The sequence below is a fragment of the Chionomys nivalis genome, chromosome 9 (genome assembly GCF_950005125.1).
Source record: "Chionomys nivalis chromosome 9, mChiNiv1.1, whole genome shotgun sequence".
In the NCBI taxonomy this organism is placed as follows: Eukaryota; Metazoa; Chordata; class Mammalia; order Rodentia; family Cricetidae; genus Chionomys; species Chionomys nivalis.
Genome location: NC_080094.1, coordinates 61,165,055 through 61,188,403, shown reverse-complemented (window position 1 = coordinate 61,188,403; position 23,349 = coordinate 61,165,055). Strand labels below are relative to the sequence as shown.

At 39.8% G+C, this 23,349-nt stretch overlaps 2 protein-coding genes across 3 annotated transcripts in view; both read left to right on the top strand.

The window, feature by feature from the left end:
- The window catches only part of Fmn1 (formin 1), a 370,006-nt gene that overhangs the window by 76,759 nt on the left and 269,898 nt on the right, over positions 1–23,349 (top strand). The window lies entirely within an intron of this gene.
- On the top strand, positions 13,537–14,055 carry LOC130881184 (40S ribosomal protein S13-like). Its single transcript, XM_057780545.1, has one exon. It carries the CDS (start codon positions 13,560–13,562, stop codon positions 14,013–14,015), a length of 456 nt encoding a protein of 151 aa, XP_057636528.1. The 5' UTR covers positions 13,537–13,559; the 3' UTR covers positions 14,016–14,055.

The window sequence follows — 23,349 nt, the reverse complement described above, 5'->3', positions numbered from 1 at the left end:
CTTGGAAGCATGACCCTGCATTTGTTTTTAAGTGGGGAAATGGGTTTGGAATTGAGATGATCAGAATTGGAAAATCCTCTTTACTAATTTTTTATGGACTTCTGAATCTATTTCCCAGTGAGAACTCTGAAGAGCTGATGGTCTCAGCCTTTTAAAATGCCATCCGAATGTTAATACTTCCCTTCAATTGTATTAAATTAACTAATGATTTCTATGTTTAATTTTTAAAGGATATTTGAGAGGTAATCTTTTTTAATGAAAGATTACTTTCATCCTAAATTTTCCCAGTATAAATGTGGCTATTTGTGGTTTGAATAATGAAAGTTTTATTCCATTTAAAAAAATAGGTTTGTATAATAAAATACCATATTGATATCAATAAATAATTGATCTAAATTATTTAGCTATATAGGTGACAACATTTCATACCTCATAGTTAGAATGGATATTAGAATGTGAAACAATTTCTCAATTTCTTCTCTTCTATGAGAACTTTCTCATAGCTTTTACTTTATTCCTACAAAACATTAATTTTATATTTAATTTAGAGAAATTACATAGTTGAGACAAATTATGTAAACTACATTCCTTCAGTCCTAAGGAAAAAACTAACTTTTTTTTTTCAACCTTGCTCTTTCTACTTGTTGGTGCGTATTCAAAACTGTAGTCTTGATTTTCTCATCTTTTTAAATGGATTTTCTAGTAAGCCTTTGTGGATCTCTGTGCTTGGAGGATCAAGCCATTCCTATAGTTCCAAATGAAGTATATAGTAAGCCACAAGGAAGCCTATTAAGAAAATAAATGAGAAAAGTCTTTAAGGCAAATTTCTTGGTGGGAACTAGTAATTAAAGGAGAAAATACTAAAGTTCCCTTTGGAGGATATTAGGCAACAAATCAAATCAAATAATTTTAAGTATACAAACTACATTCTGTGATCTTTTAGCATCTCTTGGAGAGCATGTAGTTATATTATGTTAGCTTAGAATTCATGGTATTTCATCTCTTGAGATCAGAATCCGTTTTAGAAAATGTCTGTGCAAATTAAGAGTTCTATATCATTACTTTGATTTGGGAAAACAAAGATTTTTCTCTCTAGGATCATGAGGGAAATTATCATTCCTCCTTGCTGTTACTTGCTCATTGCAAAGACCCAGACTGCATGAGAAATGGACATCTAAACGTAGGCTAAATCTGACTTTTGTTCTCAGTTCAGTTTCTTCCATAGCTCTGAGCATGTTATGCATGTGTTGTTTGCTTTCGAGGCTCTTCCTTCAAGAGATGCTAATCTTGTGTGCTTTCTGTCCTGTGGCGATAGTACAAACATACTGTTTGCTGAGATGGCTCCGATCCTTAGCAGATGCAGGCAGATCAGAAATTCATACCTGCTTATTGGAATCCTTGCAAAACTGTAATATTTTTTAACTTGATATATAACTCTGAACTGCTTTCTAAGCTTAATGCAATGCAAGGAGCAAACCCTGATTTTAATCTTTAGTTGAGATGTTCTAATGGTTGTGTTGAGTTTCAGTCATTTCTTTGGGGCAGATTTGTTAAATAGGATATCATTGTTATCATCAGAATCTCCGGGCATATAGCTTCCAGCTGTGACACACGGGTTTTTGTGTTTCCTTTTTGACTTGTGGGCTGGGGGGCGGGTACTCATGAGATCACAAAGCTCAGTAGTTAAGGCATTTTCCCTTTATATCAATCATCCAGAATCTCTACTGGCAAAGTCCTGTCCCCTTATATAAGACTGGAACAGACCCAAAGCTAGATCATGGGGTCCTCCATCATTCTTAACTCTTTGGTAGGTAAGTGATATATCTGATTCTGAGATTGACTCTTAACTTCAAATCGGGTCCCCCTAGTCCATGCAGGATCATCCATACCTCTTACTTAATTAGGTCATTGACTTTATTGCCTGACTTTATTGGTTGTAGAAGGAAATAGTGTAGGTGGTAATGATAATAGCAACCTTTTATTTGATGCTGCATAAAGCATTTTAAGTATTTCACTTTCTTTAATCTTCACAAAACTATAGGGGGGCATCTACTCCCTCCATTATATAAAGAACCTCCCCTAAATTAGATGGATAGTAACCTTTCTGAATCCAAGACTCACACTTTTTTATTAGTCTATATTTTTCATGACAAGCATTCCCTTTCAATAAAGCATTCCCTTGTATTAAGGCTTGGCAAGTCAATCTGGTGTGAGGAATAGGTTCCCAGGAGCCAGCCAAAGCGGTAGAGACAGACCCTGCTCCCAATTTTAGGAGTCCCACAAGTAGACTAAGCTTGAGGCTCTTCTTTTTATGCTTAAATCTCTTGCCTTTTTGTGTCAGTGCCTTTGACGATGAGAGACTATGGTTCATCTCCACCCCAAGAAAATTCTTTAACACAGTCCAGCACTCCTAGAGATTAATAATAAATAATAAGAATAATTGTTATCATCATCATTATCATAAGCAGATCTGTGTGAGAACCTAGCTAAGTAAATAACTCTGCAGATGGATCTGCTGATAGCAGTTAAAGTAATGAGATTGCTGTCACCTGAAACTGCAAAGGTCAATATATTCACCTGACCACAAACAAGTAAGGACTCAACAGTAACAGAGAATGAGAACTCAAAAGTGGTAACAAAGCCGGGACAACAGCTACCATATGAGAAATGAGAATAGAATAGGGAATAAGAAAGGCAGGAAGGATGAGGAAGAGCTGCCAGTCCACAGGGTACAAGCTAGATGATGCAGATGTTCTCCACAGCTGCTGTGTCAGGTGCTGGGAGCACCACAGCTGAGGCCTGTGGGAGAACCGCCTGCATTTAAAAGGTGGAGACGAAAGAGGTGGGGGTGTTAGGAAGGCTGGCAAGGAACCAAGTTTCTCTCCAATCAAGATACTTTCATGACTTGAGCATGAAATGCAACTTCCTCATCTGGCGTATGCATTAGGGCCTTGAGGAGCTGAGGCCTGTCCGCGAGGCAGGGCATGCTCCAGTCTTTTTGGCAGATGTTGCCTTCTGCACACGTACATTCTTCTATGTGTGATGTTACTGACATTTCCCAGGAGTGTTATTTCTCTGACCCTCGCTCTCCTGTCCTTCCCGTTCCTTGCTTTAGATGGTGCTAGGCTTTGTTTCCACTGGTGATTTCTTTCCACACTCAAATTACAAGAATTTCTTCTGGCCGTTGCTTTCTTCACCAAGACTGGGCTTTTTGAAGGTCAGAGCTTAGCATAGTTGGTGCCTCATCAGCATTTTGCCGGAATGGAGAGATACACACAGAAGGAGCCAGAGAGACAAAGACAGAGAGACAGGCAGAGATAGAGAGGAAAATGTGTGTGTGCACGCGCGCATGCGTGCACTCACATGAGGCGCGTGTGTGAGCATGAACATGTGTGTAGTAGACAGCTTGGCTTCTATACTGTCTGTCGTGTCCCTGTGCGCCCCCCCATCCCCCTCTTTTGGAGGCAAGATCTTTCATTGATCCAGCTAGGCTGGCTGCCAATAAACCCAGGGGACTTCCCATTTCTTCCTTCTTAGTCCTGGGATTTCAAGCACCTAACACCTGTCTGGCTTTCTGTTCATTTGTTTGTTTTCACATGGGTTCAGAGGATCAAATTCTTGTCCTTTGTCTCCAAGGCAAGTTCTCTATTGACGGAACTGACCCACCTCCATTCCCATATGAAGTTTTGATAAATGCATAAACATTACATATGATATTCTGGACATGTACATGATCATCAACCAGACTCCCACACTTGGCTAGCCGCTGGTTGGACAGCAACTGCACTGATGTTTACAGTCGTTCAGAGAGAGGGAAACTAAAGAAGGGAAAATAAAACCCTTCCAGAAGTCAAAGATCTTATCAGCCTAAGTAGGATCCTTCTCCTTCCTTTAATTATAGTACTTTATGGCCATTTGCATTCTGTCCATAGCCAAGCGATGAGAAAGCCAGCCTTCATAGTTCAGGTGAGACATTGCAGCCACCATTATGCTGTATTTACTCGCTGACTGTCTCCAATAAAGGTACATTGTTGGTCACCCCGCAGCAGAAGGAAATCCCAAGTGCTTTGTCATGAGACAAAGAAAGACTGTCGCTTGCATGGTGTTCAAGTGTACACAAACAAGCAGCTGGGTGAGTCACATGATTAAACCAACAATGACTTGTTCTAGAATAGGAAGAGATATAGCAAGACAGGCTTCTGGAAATTCAGCATCCTCGCACAGGTTCAAAATCTCTGAGGAAACATTCAGATTTGAATGATTTCTTAATATATTTGTGTTTAAGTCTAAATGTAAAGGAAGTACCGGGCAATTATTTTTTTTTCTTGTGTCCAGGTCATGAAGTTAGTCTGCTAGGGTGCTTTGCTTAGAGTCGTGAGCTACATGAGTGTCTCTCCCTTAGGCCTGGGCTGTGTGGCCTTGTAGAGTCACCTATCTGTTTCTGTGAAGGGTGGAGATGAAGGCAAGACCCAGAAATAGCATCCTACAGGACTTCCAGGACAGAGCAGGAACTGAGAGAAGCCAGCCTGGGGTTTCATACAGAGAAGATATGCAGTAAGAAGCCAGCCTGGAAGACCATGGATTGCTGCCAAGCGAGGAGCTTGTTTTGAACCTTAGGGAACCAGGCCCAGAGTAATCCCCAAGCTAAGCAATGGACAGATGGGTGTTTATATGGTTTCCCACACTTGTGGGAAAACAAATGATAAATTAAAGGAACAGTAAGAACAGTCTTCAACAGGGATTTTATCTGCTTTATGGTGTAGTGGAAGACCAGTGGACTGAACCACAGGAGATGTTCTGGAAATGGATGGGCCAAAGCATGTGACCAGGCTCATAAAGTGACCAGGCTAGTACCCAATGTCTCAGGGGATGCCTTGAAGCTCTGCTTCACTGTGGCTGCTGTTGTGGTTCCTACATAGAAGAGGACAGTCAACATATAAAGTGTGTGGCGATGCTATTTAGTGTGTGGTAGTGGGCTATGAAGGAAGGTGCTTCAATACATAGATGAGAGTGACTTGTTTTTGCTTTTGGACAAGTCCAACCATTGAATAAGCATAATGGGGTTATATTTTAGGTGGGAACAGGCTGCCACTGTGAAAGGGTGGCTCCATAATACTGCGTGGCGTACCATGTGCTCATAGTGACGCTGCATAAAGAAAACAATATATCAAGAGTTTAGAGAAAGAAAGACTGGGAAAAAAATCCAGTGAATCACGGCAACACTTATCCCTGAACACTGGGGCTGTTCTTCCTTCTACTTGTCTGCATAAAATTCAAGCAAAGTTTACTTCAATGGCTAATATTAAAAGGGTGCTAGGGAGATGGATCCATGGATAAGTACACTGACTGCTCTTCCAGAGGACTCAGATTCAATTCCTAGCACCCACATGGCTGCTAACAACTGTCTGTAACTGCAGTTCCAGAGGGTCAGTGCCGCCTTCTGAATTCTGAACTACACATTCATGTGTGGTGCACAGACATACATGAAGGCAAAATACCATACTCATAAAATTAAATCAATAAAAATTATGAATAATAGGCAAGTAGGAATGATCTTAAAACAAATATCACAAACTTAACAGTTTTGCTTTGTTGTTATTAACTATTAACTGAAGAAATAGGAGGCTTACCTCAAAGCAATAAATATTAAATTTGTAGTGGAAACTTGTTTGCTACAGTACCTACATTGAAACTGATTGAACTCATGCAAAGGAACACAAGTCAAAAAGTGAATACTCGTGCTGGGAGGTGGTGGCGCACGCCTTTAATCCCAGCACTCCGGAGGCAGAGGTAGGCGGATCTCTGTGAGTTCGAGGCCAGCCTGGTCTACAAGAGCTAGTTCCAGGACAGGCTCCAAAGCTACAGAGAAACCCAGTCTCAAAAAAACAAACAAACAAACAAAAAAAGTGAATACTTCCTTACCACGTAGACATTACACTAGTCAAACTTTGGGCCCGAGGCATCAAAGTCAAACCAACCAATGCAAGCATTTGATACCCAATATTTTAGAGGCAGATGTGCCTTAGGTTGGTCAATGTTTTGATTGAATTTTAAAACTATTTAATTCTCTACTTTCTTCCTCCCTGAGACCATTGTGAAGAAAACAGAGAAGCCACTAGCCAAGGTTCTCTTATTCTCTTCCTGTTCTTTCCTCTTCCCTGGGCATTGCACTTCAGAGGGTAGTTGGAAGCTGATGGCTACAGCTTTTGGACAGTATCAACACAGTGGCTGTTAGATTCAGTATTCTAATGACCCTGATGCAGATGCCTTCTGCATCTGGACCTCACTCCCTCACGAACAGCATTCCCTATGTCTTGATCTCCCTTTCAATGTCACTCTTACCTTCCAGATGTGAGCTCTTGGGACCAGGGTAGTATCTTAGGCTTTCATTACTTGAGCATCAATGTCTGGTACTGTACTTGGTGGGGAAACACATACACAGACACACACACACGCACACAGACATACACACACACACACACACACACACACACACACCGAGAGAGAGAGAGAGAGAGAGAGAGAGAGAGAGAGAGAGAGAGAGAGAGAGAGAGAGAGACTACATGAACTGGTAGGAGGAGATGGTCCTGTCACCTGATGAGTTGGGATTGTTGTAGACCCTGCTACCTCTAATTCTACTAGTATCTGGCATTCTTCTTGTGTGTCTCCCCAGTACTCTTCTATTAGATATCTCTAGGGAATCTTTTAAATTTGTTTAAAATCTTTTAAATCTGTACTCTTTTGGCTTGACGAAGCAATAGCAATACTTTTTAATTGAGAAGATTATGTAAGAAAGGTGCTATAAGAAAAGACAATAAAAGTCTTCCATTATCCAAACACTTTAATTCTCACAGAGGCAGGTATTGTAAGTTTAATTTGTTATAAAATTAAAATGTTATAATAGTATAAACCTTTGTCAATACTAGGTTTCTTATTCAAAACTATCATAATGTATAATACAAGTGGCTCACATAAGACTATAACTCAGTCTTTATTTAGACAGTTTTATGGAGATGCCCATCTCATAAATTAACCCAGTTAAAATAGACAATTAAGCTGGGCAGTGGTGGTGCATGCCTTTAATCCCAGCACTTGAGGGGCAGAGCTAGGCTGATCTCTGACTTCAAGGCCAACCTGGTCTACTCAGAGAAACCCTGTCTTGAAGAAAAAATAAATATAAAAACCCACACAATCCAGTTGTTCTAGTGTATTCAGTGTACATAATCATCATCCCAATCTGCTTTAGAATATTTTACTGTTCCTTCCAAACTATACTTATTTTCAATCACTTGAAGGGGTCACACAACCCCTTCCAGCCCTAGGTAACCATTAATCTACTTTTTTGGATGTTTCAATGAAATAGAATACATTTGTATTATATATTTTATATGTGGTCTTTGTGATTAGCATCTTATACTCAGAATAATGTTTTCAAGTGTATCTCTATAGACAAATGACATTCTGTATTATGGAGATGTCCTGTTTTGCTCATCCACTCACAAGCAGTAGGCATCTAGTTTAATTTTCACCTTTTAGCTGTTAGGAATAATGCTTCTATGAACATTCACATGAAAGGTCTTTGTGTGAATACACATCTTCCTTTTTTCTCCATGTAGTAGTAGAATTAATTCCTGGGCCATATTGTAATTTTGCATTTACCCCTTTGAGGAAATGCTGGTTGTTTTCTCTCTTTCTATTGTCATCAACACTGTATAAGTGTTTGGATTTCTTCACATGCATACACTTGTGGTTCTATGGCTTTGATGTTAGCAATCCTAGTGAGTATGCAGTAGTATATCTTGAATAAGATATCTTACTGCATCTCATGTGACTTTTGACATATTTTATATTGCCCATTGTTGAAAGTATTGTAACATACATTTTTAAAATCCATATAATTAATAGATGACATGAACAAAACCAGTGGAAAGGAACATTATTATTCAGCTTGCGTACTGTGATCTAAATATGCCATAAGAAAAAAATACAAGGTCAGAAACACTGTAGAAAAAGTTTTAAATCAACATTTCAATTATAGTTTATAATTACATAGTACTTAGATCATATTAGCTCATTTACTCTGAATATTTATTATCTTAAGTGTCATCCAAAGACAACTCTCAAAAATATAAAGGACTTATACAGGTTCACTAATGTTAATAGAATTATACTGATGTCAAGTCATTAAGATTATTTTAATGTTTGATTTTTTTGTTTGTTTGCTTGTTTTCGAGACAGGGTCTTTCTCTGTAGCCATGGCTGTCCTGGAACTCTCTATGTAGGCCAGGCTGGTCTCAGATTCACAGAGGTTCACCTGCTTCTGCTTTATGAGTACTGGGATCAAAGGTATGTGCCACCATGCCTGGCTAGTGTTGGAAAATTTTTTTTAAATATTTATTTATTTATTTATTTATTTATTTATTTATTTATTATGTGTACAATGTTCTGTCTGTGTCTATTCCTGAAGGCCAGAAGAGGGCACCAGACCTCATTACAGATGGTTGTGAGCCACCATGTGGTTGCTGGGAATTGAACTCAGGACCTTTGGAAGAGCAGGCAATGCTCTTAATCACTGAGCCATCTCTCCATCCCCCTGTTGGAAATTTTTCATGGACTAAAATACCAGCAATTTGTTGATATCTTGATTGTAGCAGCAAGGACAGAGGATAATGGAGTAGAGGAATTTTAATTTAGATTTCACAAATTTCAAAATAAAATACTTGTCTGTGTGTTTTCATGATGCTGCTGGACTGACTTGGGCATGTGTTATGGTGGTGCCTTCCTGACTTGGGCATGTGTTATAGTGATGCCTTCCTGATCTGGGCATGTGTTATGGTGGTTGACCTGGGCATGTGTTATGGTGGTGCCTTCCTGACTTGGGCATGTGTTATGGTGGTACCTTCCTGACCTGGGCATGTGTTATGGTGGTACCTTCCTGACCTGGGCATGTGTTATGGTGGTACCTTCCTGACCTGGGCATGTGTTATGGTGGTACCTTCCTGACCTGGGCATGTGTTATGGTGGTGCCTTCCTGACCTGGGCATGTGTTATGGTGGTGCCTTCCTGACCGGGGCATGTGTTATGGTGGTGCCTTCCTGACCTGGGCATGTGTTATGGTGGTGCCTTCCTAACCTGGGCATGTGTTATGGTGGTGCCTTCCTGACCTGGGCATGTGTTATGGTGGTACCTTCCTGACTTGGGCATGTGTTATGGTGGTACCTTCCTGACCTGGACATGTGTTATGGTGATGCCTTCCTGACTTGGGAATGTAGAATCCATCTTGAACATAGGCAGACATTAATGAGGAAAAGAGCTCCAGGGTTAGATGTGTTCTCTTGATATTCTTTGAGATTTATTTCTCCAAAGGTGCTCTTCACATTTCACAAAATGACAATTTTACTATAAAAGCATTATATGGCCCCTGTAAAATAACCACAGAAATCATGGGGATAGAAAAAAATCTTTCCACTTTCACCACCCTTAGAAATATTGCTTTTGAAATGTAAATTTCAGTTCAACGTTTTCATGATACTTTTAACAAGTATCTGTACTTGTAAGCTTTTGAAGTTCATCGTGTTACTTGAAAATCTCATATTTTCAAATCTTTCGTAAGCATTGTTTCAATTTTATGAACTATAAAGAAAACAAGGCATTCTTTTGTTTACCGAGTTTGAACATTTGGCTTATTTATAAGTTGTCAGTGGTTTAAAAAAACCTGTTTTAATGTGGTGGGGTTGATGTCCCATGTGTGTGACCCATCAGTGACAGCTCTGTGGAGCTGGTTCTCTCTTTCTGCCTTTTCAGGGATGCGGGGGATTGAACTAGGGTCCTCAGGGTAGCTAGGCAATGCCTTTACTTGCTGAGCAATCTAACCAGTTCAACAGTTTAATAGTGCATTTTCATTTTTACTGGATGTTTGCCTGTTAGAAATTTTATTTATGGTGAAATATTGCAGTCATAAGTATGTCATTGGTCTGTTTCCCAGTATTTGTCATCAGACTGTTCCTCTTTCTTTCCTTCCTTCCTGTTTTTGTTTTGTTTTGTTTGTTTTGTTCTTTGAGACATGTTCTCACTTTGTAGAGTAGACTGACCTCAATCTCTCAGAGATCCACCTGCCTCTGCTTCCAGAGTACTGAGATTAAAAATGTGCATCATGTTCTTTCCTGTTTCTATTCATTATAGCCCCCACCAAGTATTTGTATGTGTGTTAATTTGTTTGTCAAACAAAAATAATGGGAACTTTCTGGGTCCAGTGCTCTAAGTGTCTTGGGCTAGCTTAAACTTGATAGGTGCCTTCCTGCTTAGGACAGAGTGCCTTCATTGCTACTTGTTACCAACTTTGCATGCTATATTTTAGCCCTTTTAAATTTATGAGAGTTCTGTATTTTTCTTCTTTTATCTTGTGTATCTTTCATTACTAGTATGTTAAACAGTCCCCACACTTACTGAGAAGGATATTTCTGCTTGTTAGTCTTTTGTATTGAGAAATAAACATCATAGATGGCTGTGCTCTCCTTGCACAGAAGTCCCACTGGTCTTGTTAGAACAAGGATGCCTTTTTAATTTCATGGATTGAGTTTACTTGTTACTAAATAGTATATCCATCTTCACATTGCAGAATCTTGAGTCACAGATCAAGTGTGGACCATTCCTGTCTTACTTGGAAATGTCCTGTAAATGGTAAAGTCATAGCACATCTTCTAAAGTCCGAGGTTTTCTCTTGGGTTAACCCTTGATGTTGGTCCATCTTCAGTATCAGATTGGATAACTTTCTCTTCTGCTGTCTGAATGATCATTGGAGACATTCATATTGGGAGGCAAGCAGCAATCAGTATTGTAGGCTAAGGTCACCGACGGGGCCAAAGGCAATAATGTGTGAAATTTAAGATTAATTGCTTTGGGGTTTTTGTCTAGATTTACTTAGGCAAGGGAGTTGTTTAGGCAAATATTGGCCTTTTAGGGTCTCTTTGAAGTGACCATCTAATGAATCAAGAAAAGGACAGTTAAACCCTTCTTGGTGAGAACATCAAAAGAGGAATGGGATCCAGTGACATGTCCCTGGAGCTATCAGTTGACCTCTCTTTCCTGAGAGGGAGAGGAGTCTGAGTGATTGGGTACTTCTTGCTTTATAGTGACTTTCTTATTCTTTCACTTTCACCCTACTCTTTTTCCCCCCATCTTTATTTTCTCTAAGCTTAGCCTTGCTTCATTACTCAATAACATAGAGTATTACATTATTAATGTAAATCTTCTAATAATTATCCATATTACATTCTTATAATTTCATAACATACCATCTTTTCTTAATTGTAGGGAAAGCAAAATAATGAATCCTATATGGTTTTTTTTCACATTTTCGTATTCTATTTTCTCCTTTTTCCATTCATTGAAATGAGAGATGAATATAAGATTCACATCTACTAATTCACTACATCTTTTATTGTTACTTGTTTCTTCCTCTTGACAACTTTTACTATAATAACAAGTTGGATTTCATATATTTTCTGATTTATTTTTAATCTGACAGGATACAATTGATAAAAACTTGTCATTAAGTTAACAGGCAAAAAAAAAAAAAAAAGACAAAGAGGTTAGTCAAAGGATGCCCTAAACAGGGTTATATTCTGTAACACTTTCCTCCTGGGCCAAGAAAGGCATTACTAATGAACCACAAAACCCTTCTATTGAGCCTGAAAAGTCATCTGATTTCTTGCTAAGAGCTGTATTCTAACCATTCTTTCTCAATGCCATGGCATACAACCCAAGCTGCTCTGTTCTCTCTCTCTCTCTCTCTCTCTCTCTCTCTCTCTCTCTCTCTCTCTCTCTCTCTCTCTCTCTCTCTCTCATATTTCTGGGCTTCAAGAGTTGACTGAAATATGTGAAATATCTGGACTATATGAGCACTTGACTTTTCTTTTAAAAGTGGAACCATGGAGCCGGGTGGTGGTGATGCACACCTTTAATTCCAGCACTTGAGAGGCAGAAGCAGCCAGATCTCTGTGAGTTTGAGGCCAGCCTGGTCTACAAGAGCTAGTTCCAGAACATGCTCCAAAGCTGCTCAACCCTGTGTTGAGAAACCGAGAGAGAGAGAGAGAGAGAGGTGGGACCACCACAGTGCCATCTGTATAGAACAGAATAGATCTAATGTCTTGCTTTGCCAAACATAAGGCTCTTCAATAATACAGGAAATAAATTCTATGAATGAAACAGAGAGAAAATGTGTAAGGAGGCAGCGACAAGAGGATCATTCTGCTGGAAGGATGTTAAGACAGAAACCTAAATGGTTCAAAGAAATATGTCAAATGGCAAGATAAACACTTTTTTGTTTTGTAGACTTCTGTAGATATTAAATAACGTTTTGTTAGGTCAAAGAAGTAAAACCTAACTTGAAATCGTAGGTACTATTTAGAATTCAGCATTGCCTCTTGGTGCAGTTATGCAAGAACAACACGAGTGAAAAACCTTGTGGATATTTTCTATTTATGAGGCTCAGACCATTGATTGTTTCTTTCAGTTTTATGAATAAAATTTGATGGAGAGGAAATTGTGTTAGCCTTAGTTGGGGTTCTCTGAGTTACTTTGACTCTGCCTACTCTCTATATATATCTCTGTTCTGATTTCCCACCTGACTTTACTCTGCTAAGCCATTCATGAAAACAGCTTTATTCATTATCCAGTTATAGCAACACATAGACAGAAGGACATCCCACATCTCTCTCTCTCTCTCTCTCTCTCTCTCTCTCTCTCTCTCTCTCTGTGTGTGTGTGTGTGTGTGTGTGTGAAAAGTCAGCAATGGATGACTTTCCACATTACTTTTTGAGACAGTCTCTTGGTGAACCCGGAGTTCACCTGTTTTGCCAAGTTGGCTATCCAGTGAGCAACAGGGATTTGACTGTGTCTGCCCTGCCCCTCCAGCACTGATGTCACAGATGCCTTTTTTGTGTGTGCCCTGAGGAGTGGATCTTACGTCTTCATACTTACAGAACAGGTATTTTACACGCTGACTTCCCTGATAGCTGTCTCCCTGACTTCCATCTCCCCAACTTCTTCATTGCTTTTTCTGAAGGCTACAAATATTAAGACTCAAATTGGAATTGTTTTAAAAATAGACATAATTTAACAATTTTTTTGCAAAGAAAATAGTGTAAAGTCCCTTCAGCAAAATAGCACCCTTACTAATTCACATCAAATTATCCAATCTTTCCCTTTACTATTTTATCCTTTCAGTAATTCACAGTGTCCTGGATTCCATGGCAAATTACAGAACTATTTTAGGGTTAAATTAACTGGAAGCCATTGCTGCGGGAATAGATGCATGTGGCCTGTTGCCCTGGCAATGTGTTCTTACTTCCTTTGCCAATTGGTTTCTCAGTGACTGAGCAATGCTGAGTCCTCTGTAAAGTCATTTTATCCAACCCCATGGGCGTGAGCAAGCCTGTGGCTTTTTCCAGGAACTGAGTGCACTCCTGCCCTCCATGTGTACATTTTCATTTAAATAAAGGAAGAGTGCATTAATTATTTGGAATTTGGTCTCTCTTTGCTGCCAGACCTCCGCCATCATGGGTCGCATGCACGTTCCCGGGAAGGGCCTGTCCCAGTCGGCGCTGCCCTACCGCCGCAGCGTCCCCACGTGGCTGAAGCTGACGTCTGACGACGTGAAGGAACAGATTTACAAACTGGCCAAGAAAGGCCTCACTCCCTCCCAGATAGGTGTGATCTTGAGGGACTCGCACGGTGTGGCCCAGGTCCGTTTTGTGACTGGTAATAAAATCTTGAGAATCCTTAAATCCAAAGGCCTTGCCCCTGATCTCCCTGAGGATCTCTACCATTTGATTAAGAAGGCAGTCGCTGTCCGAAAGCATCATGAGAGGAACAGAAAGGATAAGGATGCTAAATTCCGCCTGATTCTGATAGAGAGCAGAATTCACCGGCTGGCTCGTTACTATAAGACCAAGCGGGTCCTCCCACCCAACTGGAAATATGAGTCATCCACAGCCTCTGCTTTAGTGGCATAAATTCCCTTGTATACACGAGCAATAAAATCACTTTGAATAAAAAAAAAATTATTTGGAATTTGTTTTCATTAGCCGAGTCACCACTGACCTGCATTATCCTGCTTCAATTGTGATGATTCAGCAAGTCTACTTCAGGTCTGGATAAAGTGTAAAAGCCTCACAGTAAAAGTCCAGCTTCTGATACATTTATCACTACAGTACACGGCAGTCCCAACCTTGTTGTTATTCAGAAGCATTACTGACAATCTTGTGCTAATTTATGATTTTTTCAGCAACCATAGAATGTAAGATCCCTATTTTACTAGTTAGTGGAATTTTTTCCCAGTGAATGTTTATCATGAATTGGAGTACATTGGTAAGTCCTTTTTGGAAAAGACAGATATTCAGTTCTATTCTTAGTAGGGATTTAACTCACTTCATGGATCCATTGCTTTCATAAAATTTTGGTTATGGAATTAATTTCCTTTTAGTAAATTGATTTTTCTACTGACATGCAATTTAATTCAGAGCTCTGATTTTTGGTGCAATAATAACCTTAAGACATAGCAAAATCATACTGATGATTGCAACAGTCCCCTGGGGAAGGAGCTCAAATATTGGTGTGATGTTAAAAGCAAGGTAGTTAATTAAACATGATTTAGGGCTAATTTCATGTTTGAGCAAATAGATTCAGGGTGTAATGAAAAGAAACTGTAATACTTTAGCTGACTAAAACATGCCAAAAAGACCCCAAGTCCTCCAATAATCTCCTACATGAAACTCCTTTTGATTCTTTAATGGTTTTTTTTCTGGATCATATACATTAGAGAGAGGATCAGAAACACCAAAAATACTTGCAAGTGAGTAAAAGGAATACGTTTGTTGAGCCATTCATTTGAACTTGAATATGAATTCCTTATACCTACGTGTTCTGAGAGAAAAAGCATCATAATTCTCTGTTATTTGAAGACATACACTAAACCACGAGGAAACCAAAGAGATTTGTGCCAGCATCAAAGACTGAGAAGGTACAGGGATGGTGATTCATACTTTGCCACTGGAGTTCCTTTTGGGTTAGTCAGACACTAGGTGACTTTGGAGAACAGCTAGCTTTTTGTAAGCTCAACTGCACAAGGATGTCAATTGCCGCTACGATTCAGTTATGGTATCGCTACCAAATACGTCTGAGGAGTTTCCTGGACCTGTGCCTTTATTGATCTTAAAGGTGCTCCTCTTTTGTACCAATCGAATCATCTTCATCTGGGAAAGACAGCAGCATACTTTTTTTAAATCACTGCCTTATTTCTGGGCTATGTCAAATATCCCTGTTTTCGTTCAGTATAGATGATTAAGAGGGTTTGATCATTTTGATGGGCCAATTACATTACGGCGGCTATCATTCTAGATAAGTAGAGTGGGTGCCAGATATCAAGGGTCTACATACATTAGTAAATATGAGCATGTTAGAGGGCAGGAAATAAATACCATTGCGAGTGCCAGTAGCTCCATTTGTCAGAGTTCCTGATGGAAGTCTAGAGAGTAAGTTTAGAGAATCCAAACTGAAGATAATTTTAGAGGTTGTTTCTGAACTGATTTCCTAAGTTAAGAAAACAAGCAGGAGTTTATGGGTTCCCTGTGTGGGAGCCCTTAAGAAGACTCCAAGGATTGAAAGGGAAATAAGTATCCACTATGAGGAAGGAAACTGACAAGCAGTGCAGAATATTTGTTTACATTAAGAAAAATGTGTCTTTGCCAAAGGTGCCTTCTGATTGGTTTAATAAAGAGCTGAATGACCAAGAGCTAGGCAGGAAGAGGTTAGGCATGACTTTGGGGGACAGAGAGGACTCTGTGAAGATGAAAGGTGGGGACACCAACAAGACATGGAGGGAGTCAGACATACAGAATGAAAGAGAGGTTAAAAAAAACAGCGTAGATTGATAAAAGCAGGTTAATTTAAGTTATAAGAGCTAGTGAGACAAGCCTAAGCTAAGGGCGAGCTTTCATAATTAATAATAAGTCTCCATGTAGTTATATGGGAGCTGGCTGGCAGGACAGAGAAAGACTCATGACAGACAAGAACTGGCAGGATGGAAGAGGACCATGCAGTAGGGGTTAATGGAAGACAGCTGTCTCCAAGATCTTGGTGCAGTAGGCATGGAATTATTCCCTTTCTCCTTTTATTTTCTAGCTACTTGCTTGTGGTATTAAAAGTTCTCAGCTATCTGGCAGCCTTTGTATGTCTGGATCATGTCAGTGCTGGGAACTGATAATATATGTAAAGATACTGGCCTGGAACTTTATTGTGGAGTGACCTGGAATGGCTGTCTTCCCAGGAACCTCTAATGAAGGCAGAGTTCTTCCTCTTGAGCTGGTCTTGTTTCTTTAAGACTAGTGTTCCACAACTGCCTAACCCTAGAGACTGAAAGTATCCTGGGAGCTTAGCGAGTGAAGAAGCCAAGGCTTCAGCAGCAGTGTTCAGATAGGATATGAGTGTTTTCTATAAGTTAACTAGGTGTTCACTGTGTCCAACATTCCCTTACCCTAAGGAAAATTGCTATTAATCAGAATGGGGGAAAGTCATTCAGTATTGGGCAGGTCAATAAATTCCCATGATTTCCACATTAATTGTGAGCCAAACATATTCTAATTTTTCTTGTGATTTTAACAATTGTGGGAAAGTATGTTGTCTAAGTTTTAAATATTTAGGAATGCATTCTGTATGTATCTAAACATTGTATGATTTTTCAATTATTGAATAGGATATATTCATATTATACACAAAGTCTGCCAAGTCTTCTTTATGTCTACTAACTTTACAGTGCTGTTTTTGAGATAGGACCTCACTATGTAGCCCAAGCTGTCCTGAATTTAGTTGACTTTGAACTAATGGTGATCCTCCTGTTTCAGCTTTTTGAGTGTTGAAGTTACAGGCACTAGCCACCATTCCTGACTTCTCCATTGATTTTCTGTCACTCTTTTATGGCATTTAGTAAGAGAATAATATTTAAGTCTCTCAATATGATTTTTAATTTGTATATTTCTCCATTCGTATCTGGTATTTTTGTCTCAAGTACTTTGAAGTCCTTTTATTAGTACAAGTAATATAAATTTAGGATTGTTATAATTTTTTAGTCAAGTGACTCCTCGTCATTATGCCATTTCTCTCTTTCCCATTCCTTTCAATCCCTCTAAAGTGCGGTTAGTGCTCTGTCTTCTGCCTTCCTTCAGTTCTGATTGGAAGTTTGTAATAGTATCCAGTTTCTCTCTAACTGCCTTTATAGTAATTATTTTGTTAGTGTTTTTTAGCAATTTTATTACTTATTTGTTGTGTTTGTCTCACTTGTGGCTAGTTGAACTGATTTAATCCATGGGCTTATAATTTTCTTCAAAATTAGAAAATTAAGACTAATATGTCTTTGAATATTTTCGGTCCAATCACTGTGTCCCTGCTTATTTGCATGCTAGAATGCTTAAGATGTCAGAAAAGTTGCCAGGGCTCTCTTATTTTTTCCTTTGCAACGCAGAAATCAGCCTTTGGCAGAAATCATGGGTTGTTGTGTGGCTTGTCTCACGTGTCCACTCTCCCAGGACTTATACTGCTGCTTGCCATTGAACATCTGACAATAACTGCTTCCTGAGGTTGGTTTAGCTGTGTCTGGCAGAATCTTAACTCCGGACTGCGGGTTCCGAGTTCGGTTCTACTACTTGTTTCTCAGTGAGCAAAGTTGGCGTCATCGTTACTTACTCATCTTTAAAATAGGGAGATTTTTATGCCAGGCTGGCAGTATTGTTGGGAAGCTCCACAGTCGTGTGTAATGTGTGTAAAGTGTATGAAACCTAATGAATTCCTTGTACCAGACATTACTCACCCTTAGAAAAATCAGTTTTTTGGGAGCCTCGGTGAAGATTGCCTGGCACATGGCTTCTTCTCAGTACTAATGCCTGCTGGGGGAAGGGGTGTTGAAAAACTCTTGTGTCCAAGACACTCTGGCAAAAGCCAGTGATGTGAGAATCTGGAAGTTTCACAGAGACTTCTAACAGGCAGTTCTTCTGAGGAATTTGGAACATTGGGGACTTAAGGCAATAGCCACACTTCTCTGGCTGGAAGAGCAAAGGGTATTAGCGGAGAGCTTGGTGTTACGGGACAGCAAGATGTGCCCTACAGCCCCAGTGCCGGGAGAAAAAACACTCAGTGAAGGTAATTGGTCAAACGCCTGGCATGGAGTTAAGGTTAAGATCAAACTCACTTCTATAGCTACAGCTGTCAGAATTCTGTATCAGGAAAATCTTTATTAGATCCAAGGGACCAGTCTTTTCCTTTCCTTTGCTAACAGAAATAAAATAATGGAATGTAATTTCATACTTTCTTTTATTTCATACTTAGAACCATATTTTATTCTTACCTCTTAGATGTTTACTGTTGGTATTAATAAATGACCCCACCCCTGATTATCTTGCTATGCATGGTCTCCTTTCCGTGTATCTCAAAATCATTTCCAAAGTAGTCTTTTTATATTTCATTTTATATGTATGTGTTATAAGCCAATGCTTAGTACTTTACCATTTTTAATCATCTCTCCTTAATTGTTACATTTATTTTTACACCAGCCTCCCTACTGTGTACCTATCCACATAATAATTGGAATAATATTACATAAAAGGAAAAAGTGTTATTTGGTTTTACTTTCAGTGACCAGAATTGTATGTTTCCTTGACTTTGCGTCTAAGTGTTTTTAGTAAGTGTATTCCTTCTCAACCAGCATACCCAGTTTTTGATGACATAGGCATCTAAAGTACCGACATCTATTTTCTTAAGCTCTCTGAGACTATACAGAGGGTCTGACTGTCTCGTGACTCCTACAACTTCCTAAACATTTTTTAGTCATTTTACACCAGTTTTTACCTAGAAGCATCGCCCCCCAGTCTCTACCCATTCCCAGTGTCATTTTGCTGCTTTAACTGGGTGATTGCTATTAAGATATTCAGCATAACTATTTTTTACAAATGAGTTTCCTTATTTCAGTCATATTTTTGCCTCATTTGGTGTCTGAATCTCTCCAAAGAAAAGACCATGTGAGAAGGTTAATGTAATTTTTACAGTGTATATTGATATAACTCTTTAAGATGCTATCTCTTTGGAAGCTATGTCTATGAATAGGCTTACGGGTTTCAAGGATTGTGTATTTGACCCTCAGTGAAGAAATGTCTTACTGTCTCCATTAAGGCCCCTGAGGAGCTATTATCAGAGCTGACCAACCACTAATTTGAAGCTATTACATCAAATGATATTAATTCTATTTTGGAGGGCTTGAACAGACTTGGGATCTACTTTACTGGAGTGCTTCCCTAAATTCTTATGAGTTCAACTATTCTCTTTAACTTCTTTGATACAAAGTTTTTTATTCACACTAGTGATATTTAATGTACCTCCATTGCATGTATAATTTCTTTAGCAAAAGCTTATTTGTATCTCTTTTGCAATTTGTATACCCACAGCCTAGGAAATTTCCCGGAAGAAAATTATTTGGGTCCCAGCTCATTACCAGGCTCATCCCTACGATCCCACTTTTATTGGTGAGGAAGTAGTGATGTGAGGGCTTTGGTAGCTTCAAGGTTAAGCTGTTAGCATTAGAGGCAGCCAGACATCCCACCCGTCAAAGCCTTGCCAATGCTCTTCCCCACTCCATCCTCCATCTCTTACCTCAGCATCCCTATCTGTGGGTTGTCCATAAATAAGGTCCTGCTTTAAGTAGGAATAGGAAACCTTCTAGAAACTGGATTTTCACTTCAGATTTGCCACTAATACGTGTGCTGGAAATACTGAACCCCTCAGCTATCACACGGGTGGTTAGATGGGAAGTAGAACCCTTCCTACTCAATCGTGTTTCATTTAGTTTGATGTCAAATACAATTTTAGACATTCAAACATTTCATTCATTTGCTAGCTATGATCCGATCCTTTCATTGTAGATTCTCAAACTGCTGTAGCCTACCCCCAGTTCTTCCTGCTTCCTGGTCTACCAACAGCCTTCCTCTACTTCCTCCTCACACAATTCCATCTCATGGTGGTGAGGACCTGGCAGTCCTTGCTCATGTTTCTCCTGGGATGTACTAACAAGACTTATTTTTTTTTCTTCAAAATTCTCCCCACATTGGTAGTTCCATTCCATGCTGTCATTTATCACCACGAGAATGAGAGATGGGGGGCACTGACAATATAGAGCATCGTGTCTGACTGAAACCAGCCACAAGACTGTACTTTTGCCAGGGCTATGGGCATGGATGTGACTAATTATAAACAGTGCACTGTTACATTGCCCACACTCGTTCAGCCAGAGCAGGCTGCATGGCCAGATCCAACATGTATGCGGTTATGAGACACTGACTCTCATAGGAGTCAGAGACAGGAGTGAATCTTGAGTTCACACTGACAAAGCAGAGAGGGAGCAAGGAATTCAAACGGCGTATGTGTGTGTCACAGGCAGAGAGACTGATTGCACTCGGGGAAGGTGGACTGTGAATACTGCCTCCGTTGTAAATGGCCTGTTACGTTTTCTTTCTGTCTGTTTTCACTGTTTTGATTACCGACAGCAGCCCCCAGGCTGATGTCATAGGTTAGCATCAGCAAAGTGCAGCTCATCATTTGAATGGTTGGGGAAAGCACAGACTTTAAAGGTAAGCCACCTTCCCCTTTGTGTTTCTGTGCTGTATGTCCTATTAACCATGATCACCTGTCAAATTAACCTTTGTGCGTCTATGTGATCAATCAAGGGGCCAGGGTACCACTGAGAAACATAACAACTAATAATAAGTAGTTAATAAAGTCAGATGAATAATGTTAAAGGGAAAGATAATTGATTAAACTGATGACTCTTAGTGTTTCAGCAAGATCATTCAATGAAAATATAACATACCTTGAAAATCCACTTGTACTAGAAACTAACGGTCAGTTGATCATGCTGACACATTTACTTGTTTCAAGTTATTGTTTTCTCTTTTGTTTACTCAGCTGAAAAGAATATAATGGGTATGGATGCTCTAAATAAAAATAGACATGTACATTCTCTTATAAATTATTTGTTTTTATATTATTGAAGCTTTTAAAAAAATCTCATAAAATTGTTACTTACTCTTTTTTTTTAATTTGAATTTGTCCTCTGTCCTTACTTTGTCAAACTTCTGAGATAACAGTCTTGTGTAACTTGTTTCTGCCCATGTTCCCTTTCTTTCCTGATGATCCTTGTCAAAATTATCACACATCCTGGTTTATCTTGCATGTTTTCTTCATAGGTTATTGTCTGGTTAGATATTAGGCATCAGAAATTGGCTCTTTAAAATGAAAATCAAAGCTGGGCAGTGGTGGCACACACCTTTAATCCCAGCACTCCAGAGGCAGAGGCAGGCGGATCTCTGTGAGTTCGAGGCCAGCCTGGTATACAGAGTGAGTTTCAGGACAGCCAAAGCTATACAGAGAAACCCTGTCTTACAAAGAAACAAGAACAAAAATCAACTCCAAAATTAAATTAATTTTTATTGCTTCTACTTAAAGTTCCTCTGTATAAAGAATGGATTGGATTGCATGCCTCGCCTCATTAATGTGGTGTTGGCTAGACACTGCAGGTATGTGAGTGTGTTTGCATGCGTGCTCACATAGTACGAACACACATGTGCGTGAGCTTTAGCTGGGAACACAAGCCTTTGCTACTGTGTGAGTTCATCACTCTTTCATACCACTGTTCATACTACAATAACAAACTTGGTCTCACCAGACAATATGCTTTGAATGTCTTACCTGGGATACTGTACAACACATTTTGTGATATATATTGTGTATTATATAGTTACATGAATCCATGCTAACCTTCACCCAAAGCCAGCATTTACTCCAAGCCAAAGTGCAGAGTGCAGGGATCTAAATGAGGGATCCGGTTAGTACTTAAAGACCTGAGAAATGAGACAGTGTAGTGTGAACCCTCCGTAGGTTTCCTCCTTTCTTAACAACAGCGACAGAATGTCCTAGGAGGAAGAATGAGCCATCCCACAATAATTAAAGCCACATGAGCTTCCAATCTTCACAGTGATGGTTTCCTTCCCGGGCTGCCTGTGGAGGTGCTCTGAAGTTCTTTTAGACATTAGCTTTTCCCCTGCCTCTTGAGAACAGGAGTTAGGGACACCACAATACATGACTCTAACTCCATGCTGAGGTGACCAACTGGCTATATATTCTGCAGACTTCACGTATCAAGGGCTTCAAGTGGAGCAAGGCTCGTCTGGAGGTCCTGTGCCCTTGTGAAGAAAATACCCGAGTTCACTTTCCAGACAGACATCCTACATTTGCGGAGATGAAAGGGAATTCCTGATGTCCTAGACTCTGAATTTTTTTTTTTAGTGGTTGAATGTATTTTTTTTGGGGGGGGGGCAACCTTCAGAGGACACCTGTAGAAACACTGTGACCTCTGTCATTTTCACTTGAAGTCTGATTAAAACTCAACGAACCGAACTTAACAAGCAAACACCAATCAAACCCTTAAGTGTTCTCAACTTCTCTGCCTCTTAAAATGCTGCTCCTATAAGGGAAGCATGCCACCTTGCAGCCCTTTGTGTGCTGAGTTATTCTCAGCTCGGGTTACTTGTGAGTCAGGTTCTCAGCTGGCAGAGGCTGTCAGCTGGCTTTGGATCACGGCCAGAGCTCCTCTCTTACAGGATTATGTATAATAAACACCCTATCGCATATCCAGTGATCCCCCTTGCAAAAAGACACTGAGCCCAAGTTTTTAATGTTCACCTGGTTGCTCCGGGTTTTGCCGAGGTTGCTTACCAGGAACTCACAGTGGACCAGGAACGAGAGTGCCTCAGAAGCCCGCCTTTCGTTGATCCAATCTTGTATCTTCCAAACTGCATTCCAGTAGAGCACTAATGGCTTACAATCTGTTTTGCTCGGCAGATGTTTAAATGGATCCCATGACCAGATAAGTTTGGGGAGATTCCATTTGCTAGGCTTATTTTTTTTTTTTTTTTCACTAAGGAGCATCTCAAGTTCTTTAGGAGACTGGCATAAACTATGATGCACCAAGGGCTAAAGCATGTAGCTTTTTTGACTCTGACATCCTTTTTTTTTTTTTTTTTGCAGAACATGTGTTGCTATCTTAAGACTGTCAGAGACCATGTGTTAGTTTCTAAGAGCATTGCCTCAGGCGTTCAACTGCCTGGCTTCCAACCACTGTGTTCTCCTCTACTGATCTTAGGAACGTGAGACTGTCTTTCCTTCTCTGGGCTTTAGTTTCCCCCTTAAGATGGGAGCACTGCTGTTTCCCAACTCTAGGTTATGTTAAAATATGAAGACAGCCCTACTGTA

Bases quoted from the DNA above. Each gene is read 5' to 3' on its own strand.
- LOC130881184 (XM_057780545.1), top strand. From the start codon at position 13,560: ATGGGTCGCATGCACGTTCCCGGGAAGGGCCTGTCCCAGTCGGCGCTG.